We start from the raw sequence: 22,661 nt of genomic DNA, 5'->3' as shown, positions 1-22,661 counted from the left end.
GATCCTGTTTCAATGCTGTTTCCACATTAAAGTCACAGCCCACCATTGCTGTTCTCAGATACAGTACATAGCCCTGCTTACAGCTTGTCCCACAAGACTATTCTCATCACAATGTAAAAAAACAAATTATTTAAAAGAACACAAAAAATAAACAGAAATTCCAAAGAAAACTGTAACTACATCAAGAGACTAACAGACATAAAAAGAACAATATAAGAATTAGAAAAACCAACACATTCTCACCCGCAACTCGTAAAATACTAACACTTGGTCAGTGGCCTTTCCCCTCAAACTATGACTCTCTCACCTCCCCCACAAGTCAGTTTTGGCAGGTCAGGGGCTACATATCAATTTAGGCTCAGCACATGCTTTGCATTTTTTCAAAATAAACTTCAATCTCATGGGAAATGTACAGTTTCTGTTTGTTAAATGTATACAGCAGGGCTGCCCAAAGTAGAACCTGCAAGCCAAAGATGGCCAACTGCTAATTGGGCATTTTTTTTATAATTATAGTATCGCTATCCCTGCTTACGCTGAATCATGCACTTTTATTATGTAGGATCCCTGATTAGGCGGTGACACTTTGCGCAGGAAGCCAATTTGGTGTGAGTAAGGTAAGAAAAAAATGGAGAGGCTGAGACAGTGACACACAGAGAAAAGGCATTTCAATTTGGGGAACTTTGCATCTTAGCAATACAATTCAATACAATACAATATAACAGTGGTTGCAAACTGGTGGATCAGGGTCCAAAAGTGGGTTAGTGGTCTATTATGAATGGGCTGCTAATGACCTGCGAACATGTTAAGTTTGTAAAAAACATACTTTATTTTGAAGTACAGGGAATTTCCAGCAAAGAGCTTTTATTTTGAAGTGCTGTTTTTACCTGTAGAGTTTTTTATTCTTCCAGAAACTATTTTATTGCCTTGATCTTGGTATTATTTAGCCTATTAACACACTGTGCCTTTGTCATGTTTTTGTCACTGATCTTGAAGCAATAATATGCACTTTTTTGGCTGCAGTGCTGTTTATTCACAAAGTTTTAAGTAATGGCACTTCAGTCTTGGAATATGTTTTAATTCATTGTGTTTTAAGTCCATGTGTTGTTTACACTGTGTGAAATAAAATTGAACATGTGGTCATTTGTCTTATGTGTGGACCTTGAACTAATGACAAAGAAGAAATCTGGACCCTGAGGTTGGACCAGTTGGGAGCCACTGCAGTACAATACAGAAGGTGTTTGTTCTTCTTTGTTACGCACATAATATAATGTCATGTGACGTACTTCACATATGTCACTTGACATACAGTATGTCGCTAGCATTGTATACTACACGCACAAGCACACTACAATGATAAAGAATTTGGTTGACTTTTGGTTTCACGTGGGACATAAGCCCACTCAGTCTTCTGAGTAAAAGTTTGTTTTTACCCATCCACTTCCCCACCCACTTGCCCTATGTGGACTTTCTTGCTTTTTATACCAGGACACGTGCTTGAAGCATCAAAACCTGCCACCGTCCGACAGTACCGTCGCTAAGGGGTGTGTCCATGTGTCTGTATATGATGCCGAGGGGTACTGACCAAGCATCAGTTTTTGATGAGTTAGGAGTAAGACCAGGTTAGAAAAACCGGGGAAAGTGTGAGTTTTAAGGTGTGTATTTTGTAAAAAGCAACTGGGCTGACAGCTTCTATACTAGGAGGAAGGTTGTTCCAGAGTTTGGGTGCTATGGCAACAAATACTAAGTCTTCTCTTTTTAAGTCAAACTCATCAATGGCTAGAACAGCTAGGTTAGATGACATGAGTGACCTTGCCTTTGTTGTTGTTAACAAACATGCAGGTAATGGACTGGACCTACAAAAACTCACCAGCAATAGCATATGTTTCAGCATCGGATTACCCAAATAAAGTGTGACCAACGATACATAGGTAGTGTTTCATATTTCACTTTGATGACTGAGTGTTAAACACAGTTGCAGCTCTGCTGATGTTTCCAGCAACATGCAAAACAAGGTTAAATTTCATTTCTCGAAAGAAAAATCTTTACACGTGGTCATAAAAAGCTTACAGATTAAACACTGCCAAAAAATCATTTTAAGCTTTAATATAACCATTTTTTTTTCTTAATTTTTTTTTCCTGTGGCACAACAGAGAAATTCAATGGCTTTACAACACGATTCTTATCCAACATTATATGCCTTCTCTTGTCATCTCCCCTTTTGCTGTGCTCTTATCTAAAAACTGAGAGAGTAAAATAAAAACATAGAAATGGAACATTTTTTTTAATGTAAGTACTTTCGTGAAACGGGGATGACCATTATGTCTTACTGTATGTCTACCTCAGGGAAGTGTATGGCTTTAAGTTGTCTCGCATATGTGCCCGAAATGATGAATGTTTACATTTTGCTCTTGGTGCTGAGAAGCTCCACAAATCAGCAGTCACAACATGTACATTTTGCAAAGCTGTACAAAATAGCATTGATTGTTAAATCTTCAGACCACAATATTGCACTCACGCACCAGGAGGTACTGCCTTGTGAAAAACACAGCTTGAATTTCAAACACGGGAAGAAGCGCTCCAAATGCAAGATTTTGCTTTGACTGGAGTCAATCTCAAATGACACATTCAATTAACGAACAGCAAGAAGCATCAAGCCAAAATAAGGTATACACACATTTGCACACGCGCACGCACACATACATTCACCCACATATATATGTATATATAAACAGCTGGCTTTTGTTATTTGACATGACTATCCATTACTGCCCTGCTGTGTGCCTTATGTGTCAGAACAATGACAGAGTGCCTCATAACTCACAAAGAGCAATGCAGATTCGCCGTGGGTTTGAAATGTAATAAAGAGTCTATAAGTAATGTGTTGACTACTTACTCACTAGGGCTATTTAATCCTTACAATGTATAAACATGTTTTAATATTAAACTGTCTGTTATGTCTGAAATATTTTGCACATTAGCTGAAATAAAAGGATATCTGGTCTGCCCTTGTGTTATATCATTATTCCTTTAAAAATGTTTTTTTTTTCTCAGTAAAGAATGGCAGTTTCAGATATAACCTTTGATCCCTCGGAGTAAAATCAAGGCCTCTTTTTCACCAGTACATAGATTTAATATTTCTTTTTTTTTTTTTTCTCTCTCACTCTTTTAAGTTCTTTTAGGTAATGACAGACATGCTGGGACACATATGATACAGTCTTTATAGTGGTTCCATTAATCTTCTTTATCTTTATCTGAAATGCTTTTCATCACTGCCTTTTTCCTTTATCTCTTTAAGAATTATGCTTACAAAGTTAATATTACATCAAAAGGCAGAAAAGGTCCAAAAATGAAAAAGAGAAAACAAAATTAAGATTAATATCCCCTCGTAATTCATTTGTTGGGTGGTTCTGTTCGCTGTCCTTATGTTAATGTTACTATGTTCAACAGAGTTTAGCAGTCAGGTGATCTGATTGTTTTAGGATCTCTGTGCTGTACATGTCCAAGGCATGATTTACTCGAATCATCTCGCTGTTGTTGAGCTTGAGCCTATGCTTTAACATACAAGAGAAGAGGTCCAGCTGGGGTTTGCCAGGTGCAGATGGAGGGGCAAGGCGGTTAATCCGATCCCTAATGTCCAGTAGCAGGAGCATAACAGATGAGGATGAGTAGAACTGAGTTCCTTGTGTGTACGACTGGTTAACCTGCTGCACAGCACTGCGGAGCAGGTCGGCATTAAAGCGCAGGCTGTAGCCGAACACTTGGATATCAGATATTTTGATGTAGATCTGCCGCTTGTTGGGGTCTCCAAGATCCACCGGACCCTGTCCTGTGTCATTGCGTAGGCCGGTCGGGATCTTAGCGCGACTACGTAGGTAGATGTGCACCGTCTCGAAGAAGGTCTTCCACCGGTTGCCCAGCAGGAGAGTCCAGTTGAAGCACTGGGAGTTTTGCAGGCGTATTTTTTCCCAGCGTGGGTAACCATGTTCCCCAAAGGGCATGCTCCAGCCTTCTGAGTGGCTGCCACTGAATGGGTTGACGTAGACAAAGAACATCGGGTCAATGCTGCTATTTCTCATCTGGCAGATCTTCATTGACAGACCGATTATCATGTGGAGGTAGTCCATCCGGTTTTTGTTACTCTTGAGAGTCAGGGACATGCGCTTACGCCATCGAGGGTCAAAGAAGGTCTCTAGGCGGATCTCGTTACTGATGAAGGTAGTGTGAATGTACAGGCGGGAATCCATTTTCTGCAACAGGTATTTGAGTTCCAGGTCTTGAAAGTCCAGATCAGTTTCAAAGCTGATGAACTGCTCGCTACGTTCTGAGTCCACGTTCTGGGGCTCGCAGCGACCGCGGTATAACTTGTAGCCCTTGTTGCAGGAGCCACATTGTGAGATGTTGGCCAGGCTGCACATGGCACAGCTGTTGTTGCCACCTATGACACATGGGATGGGTCGCTGGCATAGGGTGACCCCTGTGTGACACACGCATGTCCTTTGGCTCTCCAGGAAGGTCCCCCAGAAACCGTTCTCATTGCAGTAGAGGAAGGACTGAACCCTGTTGAGCCACTGCATCACAGATCTACAGAGACAGAAAGACATATCAGGAAAGAAGTATTAACAATGGTCAGATAGGCTTATCATATCAGCACTATTTTGAGGCCATGACATGCAAATTGTGTGTAATACATAACTGCTGAAAAATATTTCCAAATTTTTGGTGCATTTTTTGGTATTTTTTCCCATAAGGTCCTTCAATTATCTCCGTTCATTTTAACAATTATTTTGCAAACTTGCAAAGACTTAAAACTTCCTTTGACATTATCAATGTGGACAAATAGTTTGGTTTTAATCGTGTTTAATTTGTTTTAATTACGCGTTAGCGCACTTGAAAACTTTTTAGATAAAACTTATGGTTATATCTCAAGTAAGCTTCAAGTCTTCGCTAGAAAACTTATCCATACTGAAATGTATGGACACCATTGAATAAAAGGGAAGAAACACACAAAATATAAAATAAAATAAAAATTCAATGACGTACATCGTTAAATGTTTGGAGGCAAGATATTCATGTAAATCATGTACTCAGGATAGTCAGGGGATAGGATAATTTCTTCCCTTCAAGGGGGAGGAGTTGCGTTATTTCCCTCAGGTGGAAGGCATTACTTGCTATTCTTATCTTGTCTCTTCTTTTTCCCTCAGGCATCTTTCCCTGTCATCTTGACAGTACTGGAACTTCTTTTCTGACTGTAGGAGGTGAATTCTGAATCCTGATTTTTCAGAGAGGAGGGCTGGTCAAGGTTAGCTTGACATGTTAATGAAGCTAAGGCTTAACTATGATGGATGACATTGCATTCTCAGCAGGCCAGAAAGCCCCCAAGCTATACCCAAAATGAGCCCGGAACAAATCGCCTATAGAGGACAATGGGAACACATTGTTTGATTACACTTACTTTGGCTTCAAATTGAGGATGGCATAAAGTGAAGGTATGCTATTTTTTCCATGATGCCGTATTCCCACACCTGCATTTTAGGAAATGTACAGTAAGTATGAACTTGAAGCGTACTCAATATTTGTCCTTTATTTCCCCCACAAAACACTTTCGCAATACATAACATAAACATTCAGTGGTCATCAATCTCGTAACCCATGGTCTATTGTCTGATAATGATCAAGGGTGTGGGAACGAGAGGCAATAGTTCAGGCTGACCCAGTGTAGCCAGCAAATATCAGGGTCAAAACTTCCTCCTCTATGTGCTGGTCATGTGAGTTCACCTCTATATGTTGATATCTGCATACAAATCCAAAAAATCAAAAATCAAAAACCCCTAACTTTGCTCTGATTCCATTTTCATACTTTGTCCACACTCACATAGATAGATATTTTATAGATATTTGAAATTGTTTTAAATTGTTCAAGAAAGGCTGTATCAGTATATGCTATGAGTCAACAGATTTTACACTATAGTCTTTTAAGTGTAAGCTAATAAATGATGATGGATTAAAACTTTTGTGAGAGTTAGACATGTATAACAACAAATTGTTGGCATACAGCTGGGTATTTGTGTTTTATTTCTGAAGGGATGTGGCATGAACAGAAATCCCAAGTGGCTGGATGGCAAGTATTAATAGGAAGAGGAAAAATGGATGACCCTATATGAGAAAAAAACAGAGTCAACCGCTGCCATTTTGCTACTGAAAAATGCTTGTGGGCAGAGAGTTATTCCATTAAAAATATAAATATAGAAAGATATGTAAAACTTAACAAGGACCAAAAAAAAGACCTTTAAGCACACGATCTTTATGTTTTCAAAAAGCCCATCTGATTCAGAGAAATAACCCAAAGACTCACCATGTGGGTGGTTGAACCATTATCTTGTTATCCGCATCCAAAAAGCTCACTTGTCTGTACTATTTGGGGTCTCAAGAGTGTTTATAGAGAAGGCACTTGCATGATAAATAATTGGACCAGATATAAGCAATCTAATTAATGAAGTCTTGTAAAACTTGTGTACATTTTAAACTCTGATATAGTTTATATATAGTCAAGACAATCCTTTTAATGCTTGAAACTTCTAAGTCCTTAAAAAACAAACAAATAAATAAATAAAATAATTCCCTTTAAGTGATGAATCATTGATGGGTTTTGAAGGATATAGCTTCATATACAAGGCTTTAAAGATGTTATTTTCCTCCTACATATTAAGTGCAGCTATTCCCTTAACTTAGTATCATTGAATTTGGCAAACTTTCTCCCTGGAAAATTTTTATGCTTTGCATAAATCACAAGGTTAGTTGTCTCTATGGACAAAGTAGATTGCATTCAGTCTGGAGCGAGTGCATTCTCTTTATACTGACACTGGTGAAGGAGAAACTGAATAGTGCCGATCTAATATTAATATTTTGTCCACAAATTTGGTTTCATTTTCTCTGTGCAGTTTATGCAAGTGTTGTAAGACAATATTTCTCTGAATGTGTGCTTTAAGTGTCCTGTGAGATTTGGACGATAAATGTGGCTTTTAATGTGCTCAGCATGCATTTTATTTGATAGAATGCCAAGCCGTTGTTGTATACTTTGCTTTTCATTTGGCATGATATTTGTTTGCAACATGATATGACAGCATGAGAAAAAGTCTGAAAGCTTATGTGTCATGCCAAACGCTTGAGATTTGGCATCCCTTATATATGAGCTATGACATTCTTTTTTAAATTATTTTAACTTCAATTTTCCCGACCTGTGCATTTTTCTTACATTTCCTTGTATTCTTGCCATTTCTTATAATCTTGCCATAAATCTATGAAGTCTTTCCAGTGCTGCAACCTTGCTGCTCCTGTCACTGCCTGATTTTCCCATTTCTTTGTTGTATTGAAAGCTTGGTATGTGCCTTGTGTGGAGCAGCTATTGCTTGAGCTTGTTTGTGTATGTGAGCTGATGTGCTGATGTCTGCTTCTGCCTCATTCCCTAGAGATGAGAGGTCTTAATCTCCTGTTGCAGGCACTGTATTTGTGATTTTTATTTCACTTTCCATTGCCTCTCTTGTACTGCAGTTTGGCCCGGAGTGTCTTTACAGAGATGAGCATATCATGTTAGTTTCCTCCAGCTTGTGTTTGCTGTCCATTCCAGTATGAATATAAAATGAGCTACCAAGCAGAGATGTGCCAGGACACTGGTTTTACCATACAGAGTGAAACATTCTGATGGTAATACCTCTAACAACTGCTATACCATCACTATTACCATTTTACCATGAACCTCAACAGCACTCCTGCCTTCTTTTTGCAGTTTTAATATGATTAGTGCTTAGAGGCGGTGTAGTTACAGCAGGGCCAGATAGCCAGATATCTCTGAGCTCTAGCTATCCTGGCCATTAATTGCTGTTTACACTAGCTGACCTACTGATTTATGGGTGCTAAGCTGTAACATTCAGTGAGAGAGCGAGCATCCATTCGTTATGTCACAACTGACACAAAGGAAACTCTTGATTTGATATTGTGCATTCTGTTCTTCCTCACAGGTGAACATCACCTGCGTCCGATTTTGGCAAACACTCTTCCCTTACAACTATTAACCTTTTGAAACCTGAGCAAATTGGCTTAATTTCTTTCAAAAACATGGGAAGAAGGCATTAAGCAACAAAAGAAGAAACTGCCAAAAATTTGTAAGAAATTAGCAAAATGTACAAGAAAATTAGTACAAAATTTAAAAAAAAGAATAAATTAATAAAAATAATAAAACGAATCAAACCAAAAAAAACCCACAGTGGCCTGGAAAATGTGCTTTAAATATATAATAATTCTGTAACACAGTTTTAAATATGATTATGATAACTATACATATAATTTTTCTCTAGCTTTCTTTTCTTTTTTCCCCAAGCATTTTTACCTATTTAAAAAAAATAAAAATAAATTCTAAATCTACTAACTTGCAATTTGTGAAACACATCTCACCAAGTTGCTCATTGTATTTTTTCCATTTTTTTTCAAGAACTCACACCAATTTGCAAGCGAAAGACATCTGAAAGCAAGACGAAGAAAAGTGATGTCACTCCAGGTTTCAAAGGGTTAAAAATTTAAGTAAATCACATAATTTTTGAAAACATGAATGGAGGCACTGATATAAGATACACAGATGACCAGCTGCATTTAAAGTAAGTTCAAGTCAACTGTTTTTAAAATTGTACCAAGAATCAGGTTTTGTTTGATGGTGTTTTAAGTGTTTTTCAGCAAATCCTGCAAAGCAATACTGGCAAAAAAGTAGGATAATCATAATACTATTATGGTGGGATTTTTTTTAATCTCTATATTTTAGCTCTAGCAGTGTATCTCAGGAAAATCTGATGATTAGTATGGTACCATTTAGTGTAATTATTTGGCCAAAATAATCATACCATAGAATATGATACCAGCACAACCCTATTAGTAACATATCTTTGCAGGAACTTAACCATGCATTTTATGTGACGAAAAACTCTGAGCTGCAGAGGTTTGAAAGCGAATGCATTTTGTGGTTTATAGGTAATTGGGTTTTGATAGAAGATACCAAGCTTGCTTATAAATTTTTTACCAAGCTTGCTTTTTAATTTTATGTTAGTGTTATTGTAAAAACTATACAGGATTTCTTATTCAGCCGGATGGGAAACACTTGACGTCTAATAATTCAAGATGTTGTAGAGTACACAGCACCATCAAACACAGTTTTTCTTTATTGGTTTAAAAAACAAAAATCCTCATTGGCAACGGTATACAAAAGAAATTGGTTTCACAGGTGCCTCAGATATAAAACTATTCCCATTATTTTTATTGGCTATTCATTATTGCTTTGGACACAGGCACAGTCATAATGATCCCACCTTTGAATTTATTTGCAATAAGTTTTGAAATATCCAGTGGAAAATACTGATCTAAAATATGTTCTATCATATAACTGCCTTCCTCAGTGAACTATTTGCGTGCATCATGCAGCTAGTTTTATTTTTGCCTTATTTGTTTCCATCTAAAGCAATAGCTGGGCTTAGATTCGCCATAGGAAATTAAATGAAAATACACTGGAATGGACACATAAATCCAAGCACTGTGTTTGTTTTTAATGGGGCGTCAGGCAGCCCTGGGATTCGAATGACATACATCGTAGCTCCCTACTATGTTGGAGCAAAGGATAGGAATGAGGGAAAGAGAACATCGGAGCAGGATAATGTAATCTGCTTCTGATCAAAGAAAACTGAACAAGAAAGTCCAATAGATGAGGCACAAAACTTTTAAAAATGATAATAGTAGAGTCAGAATATGGAGCCCCCCAAACATGGTTGTATAGGTGAATGAGCCTACCATGCACAGCAGACTTCACCTGCAAAATGTCAAATGGCCATGTACTGACCAGGAAGAGATACAAAATGGTCACAAAAGGACGCAAATGAAAAACAAAGAAAAAGAAAGTCCAACAGATGAGGCACAGAAACATGGATGGATTACTGAACGGGCCTTTAAGGCACAGCAAACTTCACCTTTAACACCTTTAAAATGTCATTCAAATTACCACATAATGATCAGGAACAGACTCTTAACAGTCACAAATGGATGCAAATGTACTACATAAAGACACCAAATGACTAAAAAGGAAGGTAAAACAACACCAATATAGACACAAAATGATCAAGAAAGACACAAAATGACCTCAAGGAGATGCAAAGTTACCCAAAACACACACAAAATGATGCAAAACCGCCACAAAGACTATGTGTCATGCTCTTGTTTAGAAGAGGTGGTGGGGCTTTTTGCATATCTTTGCCCAGGGGCCCATTGTCTCATAATCTGCCCATGCCACTAAAAGGGCATAGCAGGAATTTTATTTATGATGTTCTTTTGCATTACCTCACATCACATCAAGTTTTGTGTTATCATGCAATATTTTGCTTTATCTCGCAATACATTTTGCATTCCCTCTGATTCATACAGAAAGACTGAGCTGTATTATGTATTATGTAGTGTGATTGTGGCTGTAGCCACAGCTGTGCTCAGGTTGTTATGATTATGGCTGTGACAGAGTGTATAATGGGTGTAACACTAATGCAGAGGTTGCATGTGTGCAGTGAATGTAAATGGTTGTGCTGGCTGAGCTTTGAAGCTCCTGTATTCCTGAACTCTTGTGATGTATAACACATCTGTCATATCTGATACAAGCACTGCGGGTTGCAATCCCTTGTGGCCTAACTACGCTTTCTTTGCGAAAGTCAAAAGGAGCAGTAAAGAGCAGTCATATGACATTGTACCATTTACACAACCACAAATCCAGCCATAGTCCGAGCAATAACAATATCCAGAGCTGCTGAAGCCACTGTCAGAGCTCAGCCTTTTGAAAAGAGTAATGAGGGTTAAATGCATAATATAAAGTGTCACATCAGTCTTCCTTTCTGTAGTATCAGCAGATTGTTTCCTAAGCTGGACTGGACTAACACTCTAACTGGTCTTATGGATCAGTGGGGATGCAAAATACCTTGTCAGAAAAAAACTCTCCATGACCTCTCAGGATATCAGTATGAGAGAGAGCAATACCCTTGATGATTCCATGTGACAGGATATATGCAGCACAAAACAAAGTGCAAACATCTGTTTAGAATATGTTTAAGCAAAACCGTAAAAAGCAGTGTGATGTCAGAATCAATAAGAAATTAGGGCAAAGTAATTCATCATATGGAGGGTACATTCATATTGGTAAATATGCTTGACTTGACATGAATAATTAAAGCCCATGCATAGCCTGGATGCAAATGATTTGGCTGGGAGTGAAGCTACTTCATATCTGTCACTATTAATCATTTATACCAAAGACAAACTGCTATGTTCATTCTACTTGAAGCAAGCTGCTATACTCATTACAGAAAATGCAATAGCAAATCCAATATAGTTCAGCTATAAAGTTTCCACACAGTTATTGCACTGTGTTCCCAACGCCAATTTACGGTGCTTGTAATGAATGGATTCCTTGTGGTGAGGTAAACCTCAAAAAATTACAAGGTGGTGATGTGCAATTGTAATTATGGCCAGACAACAGTCTGTCGGATGCCTTTCTTTCATTTGCTAATGTAAATATGTTTATTGTCTGAACTTTTGCATTATGCAATGGTAGAGAGGCAACATGATTTAAAATGGTTTTTTTTTATAAGTTTAACCTGATAACACATTTACATCATAATAATAATTGCAATTAGTAATAAGTAACTTCCCTATCCCTACTTTGCATCCATAATTTAATTAAACAAAAAGCACAGGCATACTATGAGTGCTTTAAGGCTGCAGAGTGTCAGTCAATAATTATTGGCTATTAAAGTATGCTTTCTCCACTCTTTAGTTACCTCTATTTTTAACTTAGCTATGAATAAACATATGCTCACATTCACATTTGTGCCTGCACTAACAGTGTGTGCTTTATATATGTGCTTCATTAAGCAGCTAGTAGGTCAGTAAAGTAAAATACATTATAGAAAAAAATAATACTTGTATGTCTAAACTCACCTCCCTGACTAAGCTAGCTCTCTTACAAGGTTGCCTAGGCAACAAAGCATTACAAAATGCTCCGTTCACATTAAGTCACCTACCAGCAGAAGCATCTGGTAAGGTGTGAGCATTTTGGTAGTTGTAGATTTCCTACCTCTTGAGCAAAAGCACCCTTTTTCTCTGTTTTCTGTGGTCATAGAGCATCAATTTCAAAGGTATTTTCATCTTTCTGCTGCAGAGACGACCTCAGGTTTTTTTGAGGACTCTCTTAATATCAGTGACATACTTCTTTGAGGAACTCTTGGAATGATTTCACCTACCAAAAGTACTCCATCTCTCATGGTGGCTACCTTGAATAAGACCCATATATTTCTCCTCCCCCCTCTAACAGATACACTATCACCAAGTTTTCACACCAGTCACTGCATAATTCTGAATGGTATTTTAAGTCTAAAAAAGCGAGACAGTAAAGTCCTGAGGAGCAACTGTGTTTCCTACTTGTTGATCTTGACAGTTGTGTAGTGTCAAAAACAGCAGTGAGGTATTTTGTGATCCAAGCAACCACTGGGGTTCCCACATGCATAGCTGGGAGAAATTCTCCCCGAAGAGGCCCCTGGATGGTCTTAAAACCACTGGAGATGTAAAAGGAACATGATTTCTTCAGTGCCTGGCCAAGTATGCACAGAGTAGCAGGTGGTTGACAGCATCATCCTCCCCATTGTGGGCCTGATGTATGAACTGGAGGGGCTCTAAATGCTCTCTCACAAGAGATCTGGCCAGCTGTCACTTAGAGCCCTGGTGTGCCCATTCTTGGCCACCGGGCCCAGGCGGGATGTTTTTCACATCATCATCAGCACCCTCTGCAGCCTCACTGACAGGTTGAGGATGTGCTGGAAGGCCTCCCTGAGGTGGTTGGCACACACCTTGAAATCACTTGGGCTGATGGTTTATGGGCCTTCAGCTTTGCCTCAATTCCCTCATCCTCTGATCAGCAGATATAGGCTGCCCAGAGGAGAGGTGAGGGTCGGAGTCCCTGTTGGCTATGGGGACACTTCTCTTGAATCGGGTACAAAAGAGGAGATCATATATATGCTTTTATATATACAATATATAAAAGCATAGGTTTTTAACATTGTAGGGCTTATTTCTATTTCTTATCTTTACCCCTAACCCTCATTTTAAAGTTTGCATAGGCAAACTTAGCATAGGCTATGACTTGCGATTTTTTTGTGATGCTTTTTTTTAAAGAAAAGGTCAATTTTACATTACAATGACATTAAACTAAGATAATACGATTGTTATAGTAATTGTTAAATCTTTATTAACAAATAAAATACATGTTTGGATTTCTTTGGATGCTTGTGCTGATTTTTCATAACATTTCAGTTTGGAGTGAGCTCAGTTTTCATGGCCATGTAGCTCTAACACCATACTCTGCCTCTCCATACCAAAATGACGCAGGACACCAAACCCCTATATGTGAATTTGCAGGGGCAAGGGGTGTATTGGTATTAGGGTTGAAGGGATATACCAGTTTCAAGTTTAACTGTTATATAAAAACTGATGGTTATCATACCATGCACATTTGCTTGGTGGTATTGAATAAAACCAGAAGAAAAATCTAATATGCATGTACACATTTCATTTCCTCCTTGATTGCCTGTCAGACTTTAAACATTTTTCCATTTAAACGGTTAAAACTTATAATGAAGCATTTGCTCAACCAAAAATGTAATAATAGTAACTGTGTGAAAATGTATATCATAAAAGCGTGATATTTTTTGTTAGACTTATCATGCCTTAAAAATCCCATACTGTTGCAACCCTAATTGGTGATGTGCCTAAGTCTTACAATAAAGTTAAATATTAATAAAAAACTATTTGTTGGTTTCCATTAAACACATTAACATTAGACAAACTGATGACAAACTGGGAGTTAATGAGACATGTTATGACATAAAACCAGATGATTCTCTTTATAAGTGTTAGGACTAATATAAAAACATAACAGCATGGCATTGTTCGGAACCCCTGTGTGAGCTATAGACCACTTACAACCCACTCACGCATGTATGCAAAATGCACACACATGCACACAGAGGTGGTGAAAACCAATAAATCCTCCATCTGATGCAAAGCTGTCTCGCACAAGCAAGCAAATAAACACGCTGCTCTTATTTCCAGTGCCATCAGGCACCCTTGATGCGTACTCCATGGAAGAGGAGGCGCATTCTGCGGCTCTTTGATAACACTTCAGAACAAACCTTTGCCAACTCTCGTACACAAATGTGGGTGTGCTCCTTTTCTGTCAGCGACAGTTGACAACGCCTCATTTCCAGACCACTTAAATTAATATTTTACAGATTTTGTTTCCATTTATATGGTGACATCCCCTACACAGAACAGTTTTTGGCTGGTGTTTCATGTGGCACCCGGGAACTTTGCATATTTTGCATAGTGTTTTCTATTATTTGCTACAGTGGATAGGGAAATTCCAACCATTTCAGGCAGTGCTGACACCACAGCACATCCGTAGCAAGGCTCTTAAGCTGAAACTGCAGTCGGTGGTGACAGATGTGTGCAATGACCTATCAAGAAAACTCCCACAGCTACATTTTCTTTTCAGACTGCAATGTGAAATACAAGAGTGAGCAAGAGTGCTTTGGGCATGTGCAAGCCTCAGCACTAAGTTGGCTTGATGGACAGAAACAACAGAGCCATAAGTTGGAATATATAATGGATGACAACCTTACTGTGCATGCTTCAAGAAGCAACAATCAAAATAAAACCTCTACATCATCTCAGAGGAGACCGAGAGATGTCACTCCTCTGTGGGATACATTTTCACATCAGCTTTCCTTGCACTTGGAAAAGCAAATAACCAAAAATATCGATGGCAAAGACCGCTCCTTTGCTTTATGTTGCTGAGCAAAGCCACATCTGATTTCCTCTCACGATGTAGAGGTCGCATTTCTACCCACCTCTCCCTAGGCATCTGGTGGTTGGGGTTGTGGTGACAACGGATGCTGAGGCCAAAGAGCTTGCGGGCGGTGCGCTGGATCTTGAGCCGCTGGATCTCCAGGGAACTCTGAAGGAGCCTGTAGCGGGCCTGAAGGTCCCAGTCACTGCCCCACAGGAGATGCACACTGCTGATGGGCAGGAAGTGAGTGGAGGGCAGCCGTTTCAGGAAGGACTTGAACTCGTCTGGATGACAGGGAGAGATGAAGAGAGAAAGAGAGAGACAGAGAGATAATGGGTGGAGAGAGAATGTGGTGGTGTGGCAGAAAAAGCGACAGAATAGGTAGAAATTAGTAAAAAGTGCTAAGGAAAATTACCCGAATGACATGGGGGGGGGTTATGAGAAGATTAAAAAACAGAAAAATGTCTAGAAAACTATATTTTTATTTGTTTAAAATTATGTAACTGGAAAAAAATTTATACATATATTTTAAAATTTTCTGTACATTTTTATCATTTATTTTAATTGTTCTTCTCTTTCCTTCTTTCTATTTTTTTTTACTTTTCTTTGTTTGCTTATTTTCAGCCAATATTCTTGCAATTTTATACTAATTTCTTGCTATTTTTTGGACAATCTGTCGCTAAGTTGCTTACTGCCTTCTTCCCTTGTTTTTGTAAGAAATCAAACCACCTTACCCAGGTTTCAAAGGGTTAATTTACACTGGTAGGCAGCAGGTAAAAAGTTACACTGATGTTACCTTGGCAAGTTGAAAAGTTAGTGGCATTTGTTTAACTTTGCTGAAGTAGTAAAAGAAAATATGTATACAAACAATCCTATCTGTAACCCAACTGGTGTATCCTTATTCAAATGATAAGAGTGTAAACAGCGTTGAAGAGTGGGTTTGCTTTACAAAACACTTATTTGTTCAACACTGATCTAGCTAAGCATCCTGGGTAGAATTACAAACAAACCAACAGCAAGCAGCAGGCTGTTTGCAGGCTTCACACTGCTGAGTGACAAAACACTTGAATCTGTTGGATGTCTTTGATAATGACTTTTATTCTACCTGTAAGTCCTCCATGTAAAATATCTGTTTACTACAATAGACAGCAATGCAACAGAACTAATATATTTTAAATATTAACTGTGACAAAAAAGACAGTAGTTAGAAATTTTAACAGAGTGGGACAAAACAAAAAAACTTTATTAAAGAAGTATTTCACTGCTGCAAAGATGGTTGTGTCATAGAATTGGTCTGTGAATGCAGTAGAAAGAAGCAAATACTTTTGAAATTGGTCCTACATGACCAGAGAAAACATACAAACAAAAAAAATAGCTTTGGCATTCACTTTTGCTCAAGAAGTAGAACACCTACAACAACAAGGATGCACTACGCTGCAGCGGACCAACAAAGGCTCCTGCTGGTGGGTGTTGAAATGTGAGCTTGTCCATTTTGACATAAAAAAAACTATAAGGCAGATTGTTATAAACAAATTGCCATATAATGGATAGTTTATTTAGTAGTATAATATAGTTTCTGATGACATCGTAGGCGAGAGAAGGGAAATATGGTAACAGAATCTTCGTTCATATTTGATCAGCGCTGCCTATTTTTATAGTTTAATTTCAGTTTTTTCAGGCTTCATTTTACAGTAATGGAAACAGTATGGCACCCAATTCCTGTTTACAAATTCTCATATCACAGCTAAACAGTGCTAAAATAATGTTTCTAAAGATATTTAAGGCAAGAAATTGGCAATACATTAACAGAATCTTGGTTTACATTTGATAAGCACTGCCTAGATTTACGGTTTGATCTGAGTTTTACATGAAAATGTTGAACCATCTTCTAGTTTTGGTCCAGGAGGAAGTCCCTGTCTTAAGATTTAAGAGTAAGCTGAAGGCTAAAAACAATCTGCAGTTCGAACAACAGTCTTGAAGCCTGTGAACAGCAGTCGGATGATGCGAAATGTGTGTTAAGGTTACTCCTGTACTAATATAATGACTTACTAAATGAACTGCTATGATTAAAAAATGGAAAATTAAGTAGAAGTTTTTAGTCTTGTCAAGGACTTTCCAACATTTTTTTCAAAATGAAGATGACACTGTTAAAAAATATATTGCAAAAGGAAGCTGCTCCATGTGCTTTATTGTTTTCATGCACATAAAAAGATCGTTTCGACAGTGTGATAATCTCTCTTGACCAGTTCATTCAAAATTAAAATTTTGGCTCACGGTACACTGACAGGATCATCTAAAAGTGACTCTAACTTTTTAAAGAAATGTGCAGAAGAATGTCAGTCACAATTTTCTAATGTGGCAACCCTGTGAACACCCATAATTCTCAGCAATCTTCTTAATATGTGGTTGGACCTCTGGTTCTCCTCTTAGATTGCTTCTCTTGTGAGCACTTGCAGGGAATTGAAACCCTTGGTGAAGTAAACACCCTCTTACTCTGTGCTCCCACACACACTTACAGGAGAACATGGCCTCCAACAAATTTGTTCTCAACAGTATTGATGATTGCCCTTGTGCCTCTTGCTGCCTTTGATAATTCTTGCTTGTCTCCTCCCCAGACAACCCTTAAGCTCAGCTTTCTGTCCCTCGTTTTCAACACTAAGTCCAAGTTTTAGCAACAATAGGCATGAGGATGCGACTAAGGCTACAGCAGTAAATACACACAATTGGGAATACTTTATTTGGTGAGCTAATTAAGAAAAAAATGAGTCAGATGACTCAGAGTAGCTCATTATTATCTCTGAGGATAGATTTAAGCACATAATTATACATAAAACACTGAACAATTTAATGCCTAAAACGTCTCCTTAACAACATCAGCAATCAAGTTGAAGACAGTGCAAAAGTAGTCAACATGGAGAGAAGTGTCTCCACACATTTATACTTCATGATGTCATAGTTTAGATGATACACTTACTCTTTTTCTTTGCAATATCTGTGGTGGATAAAACAGCCCAGTTGAGCTGAGTTTGTAACTGGGAGATGGAAGAGGTTCCTTGAAACACAGGTGAGATGGCTGCCAAGCTGCAGATCACTGTTTGAGACATTGGCGTCATATCCAGCCGCGATTGCTGTATCAAAAGGGTGTGTTTTGGCAAGACATCAGCAGCATTTCTAGCTGTAATCCTACCTCCTGTTGCAATTTCGAGCTGTGATTACACGACCCAAAGCAAGTTTTTTTTTAGCAAGACTTACAGCTCTTCCAGTCGTGATCAAACTACCAAAAGTGGGTAGCATTTCCAGCTGTGATCATGCCACTAAATGCACTTTTTAGCAAGACATTGGCAGCTTTTCCAGCCACCAAAAGTGGGTGTATTTTAGCAAGACATCAGTGCTGTTTGAAACTGTGATCGCACTACCAAAATCGGGTGGTTTTTAAGCAAGACATTGGCCTCATTTCCAGCCGTGATAGTGTTACTAGCCGTTATCACGCAACCAAAACTAGGTGTTTTTTAGCAAAACCAATGTCACTTGCACAGCTTGAATTGCACCACCAAAAACAAGTGCTTTTGAGCAAGACTGGTAGCATTTCCAGTGTGATCTCGCCACCAAATACATTTTAGCAAGACATTGTGACATTTCCAACTATGACTGCACCACCAAAAGAGGGTTTGTTTGAGTTATCAGTGTTATTAGTGTTATCAGCAACTTTTGTTAATTCTGCCAACCAATGCAAGTTTTTAACAGGAAATCCAGCAAGGAAATGCCACCAAGGTGTTTTAAGCAAACACTATCTTTTCCTAACCATAACTGCTATACAATAACGTACAAAAGTTAAAAATCTTTGGTTTGCAGAATCACCTAATGCAAACATTTATTCTGTCTATTGTTTTGGAGGTAAAAAGGTAACACACAGAACCCAAAGCTTCTTCACACTCAAAACACTTAAAAGAAACGATCCCCTTATTCAAGGCCCCGCCACGACCTGCGCAGTAAACCCGTACCCTCTGACAGACCTCTGCGAGACAGTTTAACAGCTTTAACCACAGTGTTGAGCGCTCTTTTTCAGACACAGCCCGAGACGTGTCAGAACTTCCTCCACTCTCCTCCCAGGCATGTCAAAGCTCCCTTCTCCTGTTTCTTCAAAGAAGCCGGATTCCTTCTCCGCCCCTGTTTCGAACTTGCCATATTCCTCCACCCAGTTTTCAGAAATGTCAGGTAGCAACCTCACCCTTTTCCTAGAAAAAATGGGTGTCTCCAGCATCCAATACTCGAAATTGTCTGAATCCCTCACAAAAAAAAAAACAAACTCACATCATCCCTTCATGCCAGTTTAACCGTTGCCAAGTCTTTTCACACAGGCTTCAAAGATCTCTTCCTTGACACAGTTTCTAAAGGGTCCGCATGGTCCCCTGAATGACTCTTATCTCAGGTCACCCAGCACCTTATCTAGAGATGACAGCTCTTACAATGTAACCCCACTTTACCTCCTGTGCCATTTCATCTCAATTTGCTGGGCCACAGACATATAATCACAAGAATTTCATTTTATCTATCTATTATCATCATCATTGTCCTACGTTTCCAAACCTTTAACTGCAATAGAGATTCCTGTTTGTACTCTTATAGTAGATTTAGGATCAAATGTAATTCAAGCCTTTTTTTGGGGGGGGGGTTGAATTCATGTGACAGTGGGAGAACATACTGTACATAGTTATCTAGCAGATGTGATCATTTGGCCAAAGTGCAACATTGTTGGAAAATACACTGTCTTTGGGAGTGGCAGATGGTGATATCTGTCACGGTAAATCACATTACCTCTTTTCCTTCTTTTTAAACGCAAATGACTGGGCCAAAATGTTTATTTCCCAGGAGGAAACAAGAAACTTTGCAGAGGAGGCACCATACATGATTGCAAATGAGCACATAAAAAGTGTCTTGACAGGATATATCTCACTTGAGTACCATTTTCATTTGGTTTTGTGAATACCTGCCCAAACAGGGAGGTAGGTTTTTTCCTCCTGTATCAGGGGTTCCTATCAATGCTTACTTTGCCAACAAACTATAATCTATTACCGAAACACCCCAACTTTAGTGAAATCACAGCAAGTCACTAGAATACTAAACTCCTGGCTCCTCTGTAGAGATTAGGCCTACATTTTTGAAAATGTGGATCTTTGAAGTCATTAGTTTACTACCTTGACTGTCTTATGTGTCCAGAATGTTCAGTGTCTTATTATTGGACTTTAAAGAAGTGTTTCACTGATATAAAGACTCCTCACAAAAAAAAAACTAGGCTGTCTTTGCAGTGGAAAGACCAAAAATACTTTCGAAATCAGTGCTACGTGACCAGAGAAAACAGAGAAAAAGAGTGCTTTTGCTCAAGAGGTAGAAAACCTACAACTACCAGAATGCTATCCGCCTGACATAATGTGGAATGGTCCGTGTGAAACAATGGCGGCCAGATCTCGGCGGATCTCATAATACAGTTAAACAGTAAGCTAAAGCATGTTTCTGAAAACATTTGAGGCGAAGAAATATGCAAATAGAACCCGAATCTTGGTTTATATTTGATCAGCGCTGCTTAGTTTTACAGTTTGATCCCCATTTTTTGGCTGACATTCCACTGTGCTGAATGATGCTCATTTGCTGTTCACAAACTCACCATTACAACAAGACAGGCATTAAAATTTGTTTCTTGAAACAAGTAGGCAGTGCAATAACGTAATCTTGATTTATATATCCGATCAGCGCTGCCAAGTTTTGCCATTTGATTGGATTATGGTCCGAGTTTGAGAGAGACAGACAGAGAGAGGGGCTTGTGTGTCTCGTGATCAGCTGTATACTCTTTGAGTACATGGTGGTGGTAGTGGTTGGTGAGCAAGACAAAAATGCAGAAGTACAGCCTGTAGTTCATCAGGGGGTAAGGAGGAATATTTAGACACTGGTTAGATGGAGGAAAGTTTAACTCAGTTCATCTAAGCATACTAGACACATAGTTTTGATACAATGTAATCCTTTATGCAATCTTTCTGAATAACCTTTTCTCTTTTTTTAACCCCAACACAAAGTGATTAAGTTTGGAAATATGTACCACTATTTTTTTTTGGTCTCTTCATGATTACTCTCTACCACCTCTTAATAGACGCTCTGCACTCAGTGACCTCTCAACTCACATTAACTTTCTTCTATGGTACATAAATATATTTATCTCTTGCTGGCAGGTTTTATTGGGACACTTTTATATCATATCAATAATAGATAAACATGCTGACTTGCCATGTAACAACTGGGCACTAGCTGTGCTTTTATCCCAACTGTGTCTAATATTCTGCTGCTCCCCTTTAGAGTCTGCATTTGCATTCAAAGAAACCAGAGAAAATGGTACGGGAGAGAATATTACCTGCCATGACGGTCGAGCATTTGACAATTGAAAGTTGTATTCTTTTTGCTGTCATTTCTAAAATGACAAAGTGAAAAAATAGTTTCTGTCGATGCATTACATAAATGGCTTATATGAGTGTTTTCTGATCTGTTGTTCATAGTATATAAAACACTCGTTTGGGTTAAAGGAAAGATCACTGTGGTAAAAATCAGTGTTTACCATTGGAGACAAACACTAGTCTTTGGTGTGAGAATAAAAGAGTTGCACTGTCTGCCTGTGAACCCTTACATGTCATAACACTATTACAGTTTCTGCAATGAATATAAAGAAAAACTCAATTTCTTATTAAATATGCACATTTGGCAGTGAGCAAGGAAAGACTAAGCTGCCAAATTATGAAATGTGTTTTAAAATGATCTTCCAGCAAAAAGAAAATTGCCAGATTATGAGATTACCTTAATCACCTGAGCTCTGCATATATGCACATTAATATTATGCACAACAGAATTAAGATTGCTAAATATGCCAAGATCTCTTTCCTTGCAAAATCATTTAAAAATATACCTATACAGCTTTATCATAAATGCAATTTTGCACTACAAAGTAAACGCCATTTTCACAACTCTCATGGTGAATAAAAGCTGGAGGAATTTCCACCTTACCAGAGTTCTCAAAGTCTTTGTAAGAGGACGCCCAGGACTCAGACATCCCCAACAGGGTGTTCTCCATGATCTGGATGTCAGTGATGGGACAGTTGCATTGGGGATACTCCTCGGCACACTGACAGATGCACTGGTTGTTGCTGCACACGTACTCCCCCTCTCCATTGCACATAATGTAGCTCAGGGCTGACTGGACAAACTTCTCCTGCAGGTATTCTGGGAAAATGACCTGAAGACCTGAAACACATAAAAAATGGGAGTTTTTAGTGAAACAGAATGTTATCAAAAATGCTGTTTTTCTAATATTATATAGAGTGCATTTTTGTCCAATTTTCTTTTGTGTTGCAATGTGACAAAGTAATAATAGTATCTGTACTTTACTTGAGTTTTTATATTTCTGTCAACTTTCACTCTTGCTTCCCTACATTTTCTAAATAAAATGTTTTTACTCTTATTTACTCTTTACAAAATAGGGAAGGAAGGAAGGAAGGAAGGAAGGAAGGAAGGACGGAAGAAAGGGAGTGACTGACAATTTAAGGAATGGGAGAGAGTGAAATCTGGATTTTGTTCTTTAAGTTATTTAAGTTGTTAAAAGATCAAGTTTTTCTTCAAGTGTATCACAGGCTCCATTTTTAAGATGGTGTAAGTTTCAAAGGAGTAAAAATCATAATTCTCAAAATTCTGACTGTTTGCTTTTTATTACCAG

General features: G+C 38.4%; 1 protein-coding gene across 2 annotated transcripts in view; it reads right to left on the bottom strand.

Annotated features, from left to right (window-relative positions):
• Positions 1 to 2,678: 2,678 nt before the first annotated feature.
• Positions 2,679 to 22,661, bottom strand: part of brinp1 (bone morphogenetic protein/retinoic acid inducible neural-specific 1) — a 185,401-nt gene continuing 165,418 nt past the window's right edge. For both annotated transcript variants that reach the window (XM_042509557.1, XM_042509556.1), the window contains 3 exons: positions 21,956 to 22,192; positions 14,973 to 15,195; positions 2,679 to 4,581 (listed from right to left, as the gene is read on the bottom strand). In XM_042509557.1, coding sequence (XP_042365491.1) covers positions 3,441 to 4,581; positions 14,973 to 15,195; positions 21,956 to 22,192 — 1,601 coding nt within the window. In that variant the 3' untranslated portion in view covers positions 2,679 to 3,440. The remainder of the gene's footprint in view (positions 4,582 to 14,972; positions 15,196 to 21,955; positions 22,193 to 22,661) is intronic.

The sequence above is a fragment of the Plectropomus leopardus genome, chromosome 20 (assembly GCF_008729295.1).
Source record: "Plectropomus leopardus isolate mb chromosome 20, YSFRI_Pleo_2.0, whole genome shotgun sequence".
In the NCBI taxonomy this organism is placed as follows: Eukaryota; Metazoa; Chordata; class Actinopteri; order Perciformes; family Serranidae; genus Plectropomus; species Plectropomus leopardus.
Note: the sequence above shows the minus strand (reverse complement) of the source record. Positions and strands in the feature narration are given on the sequence as shown.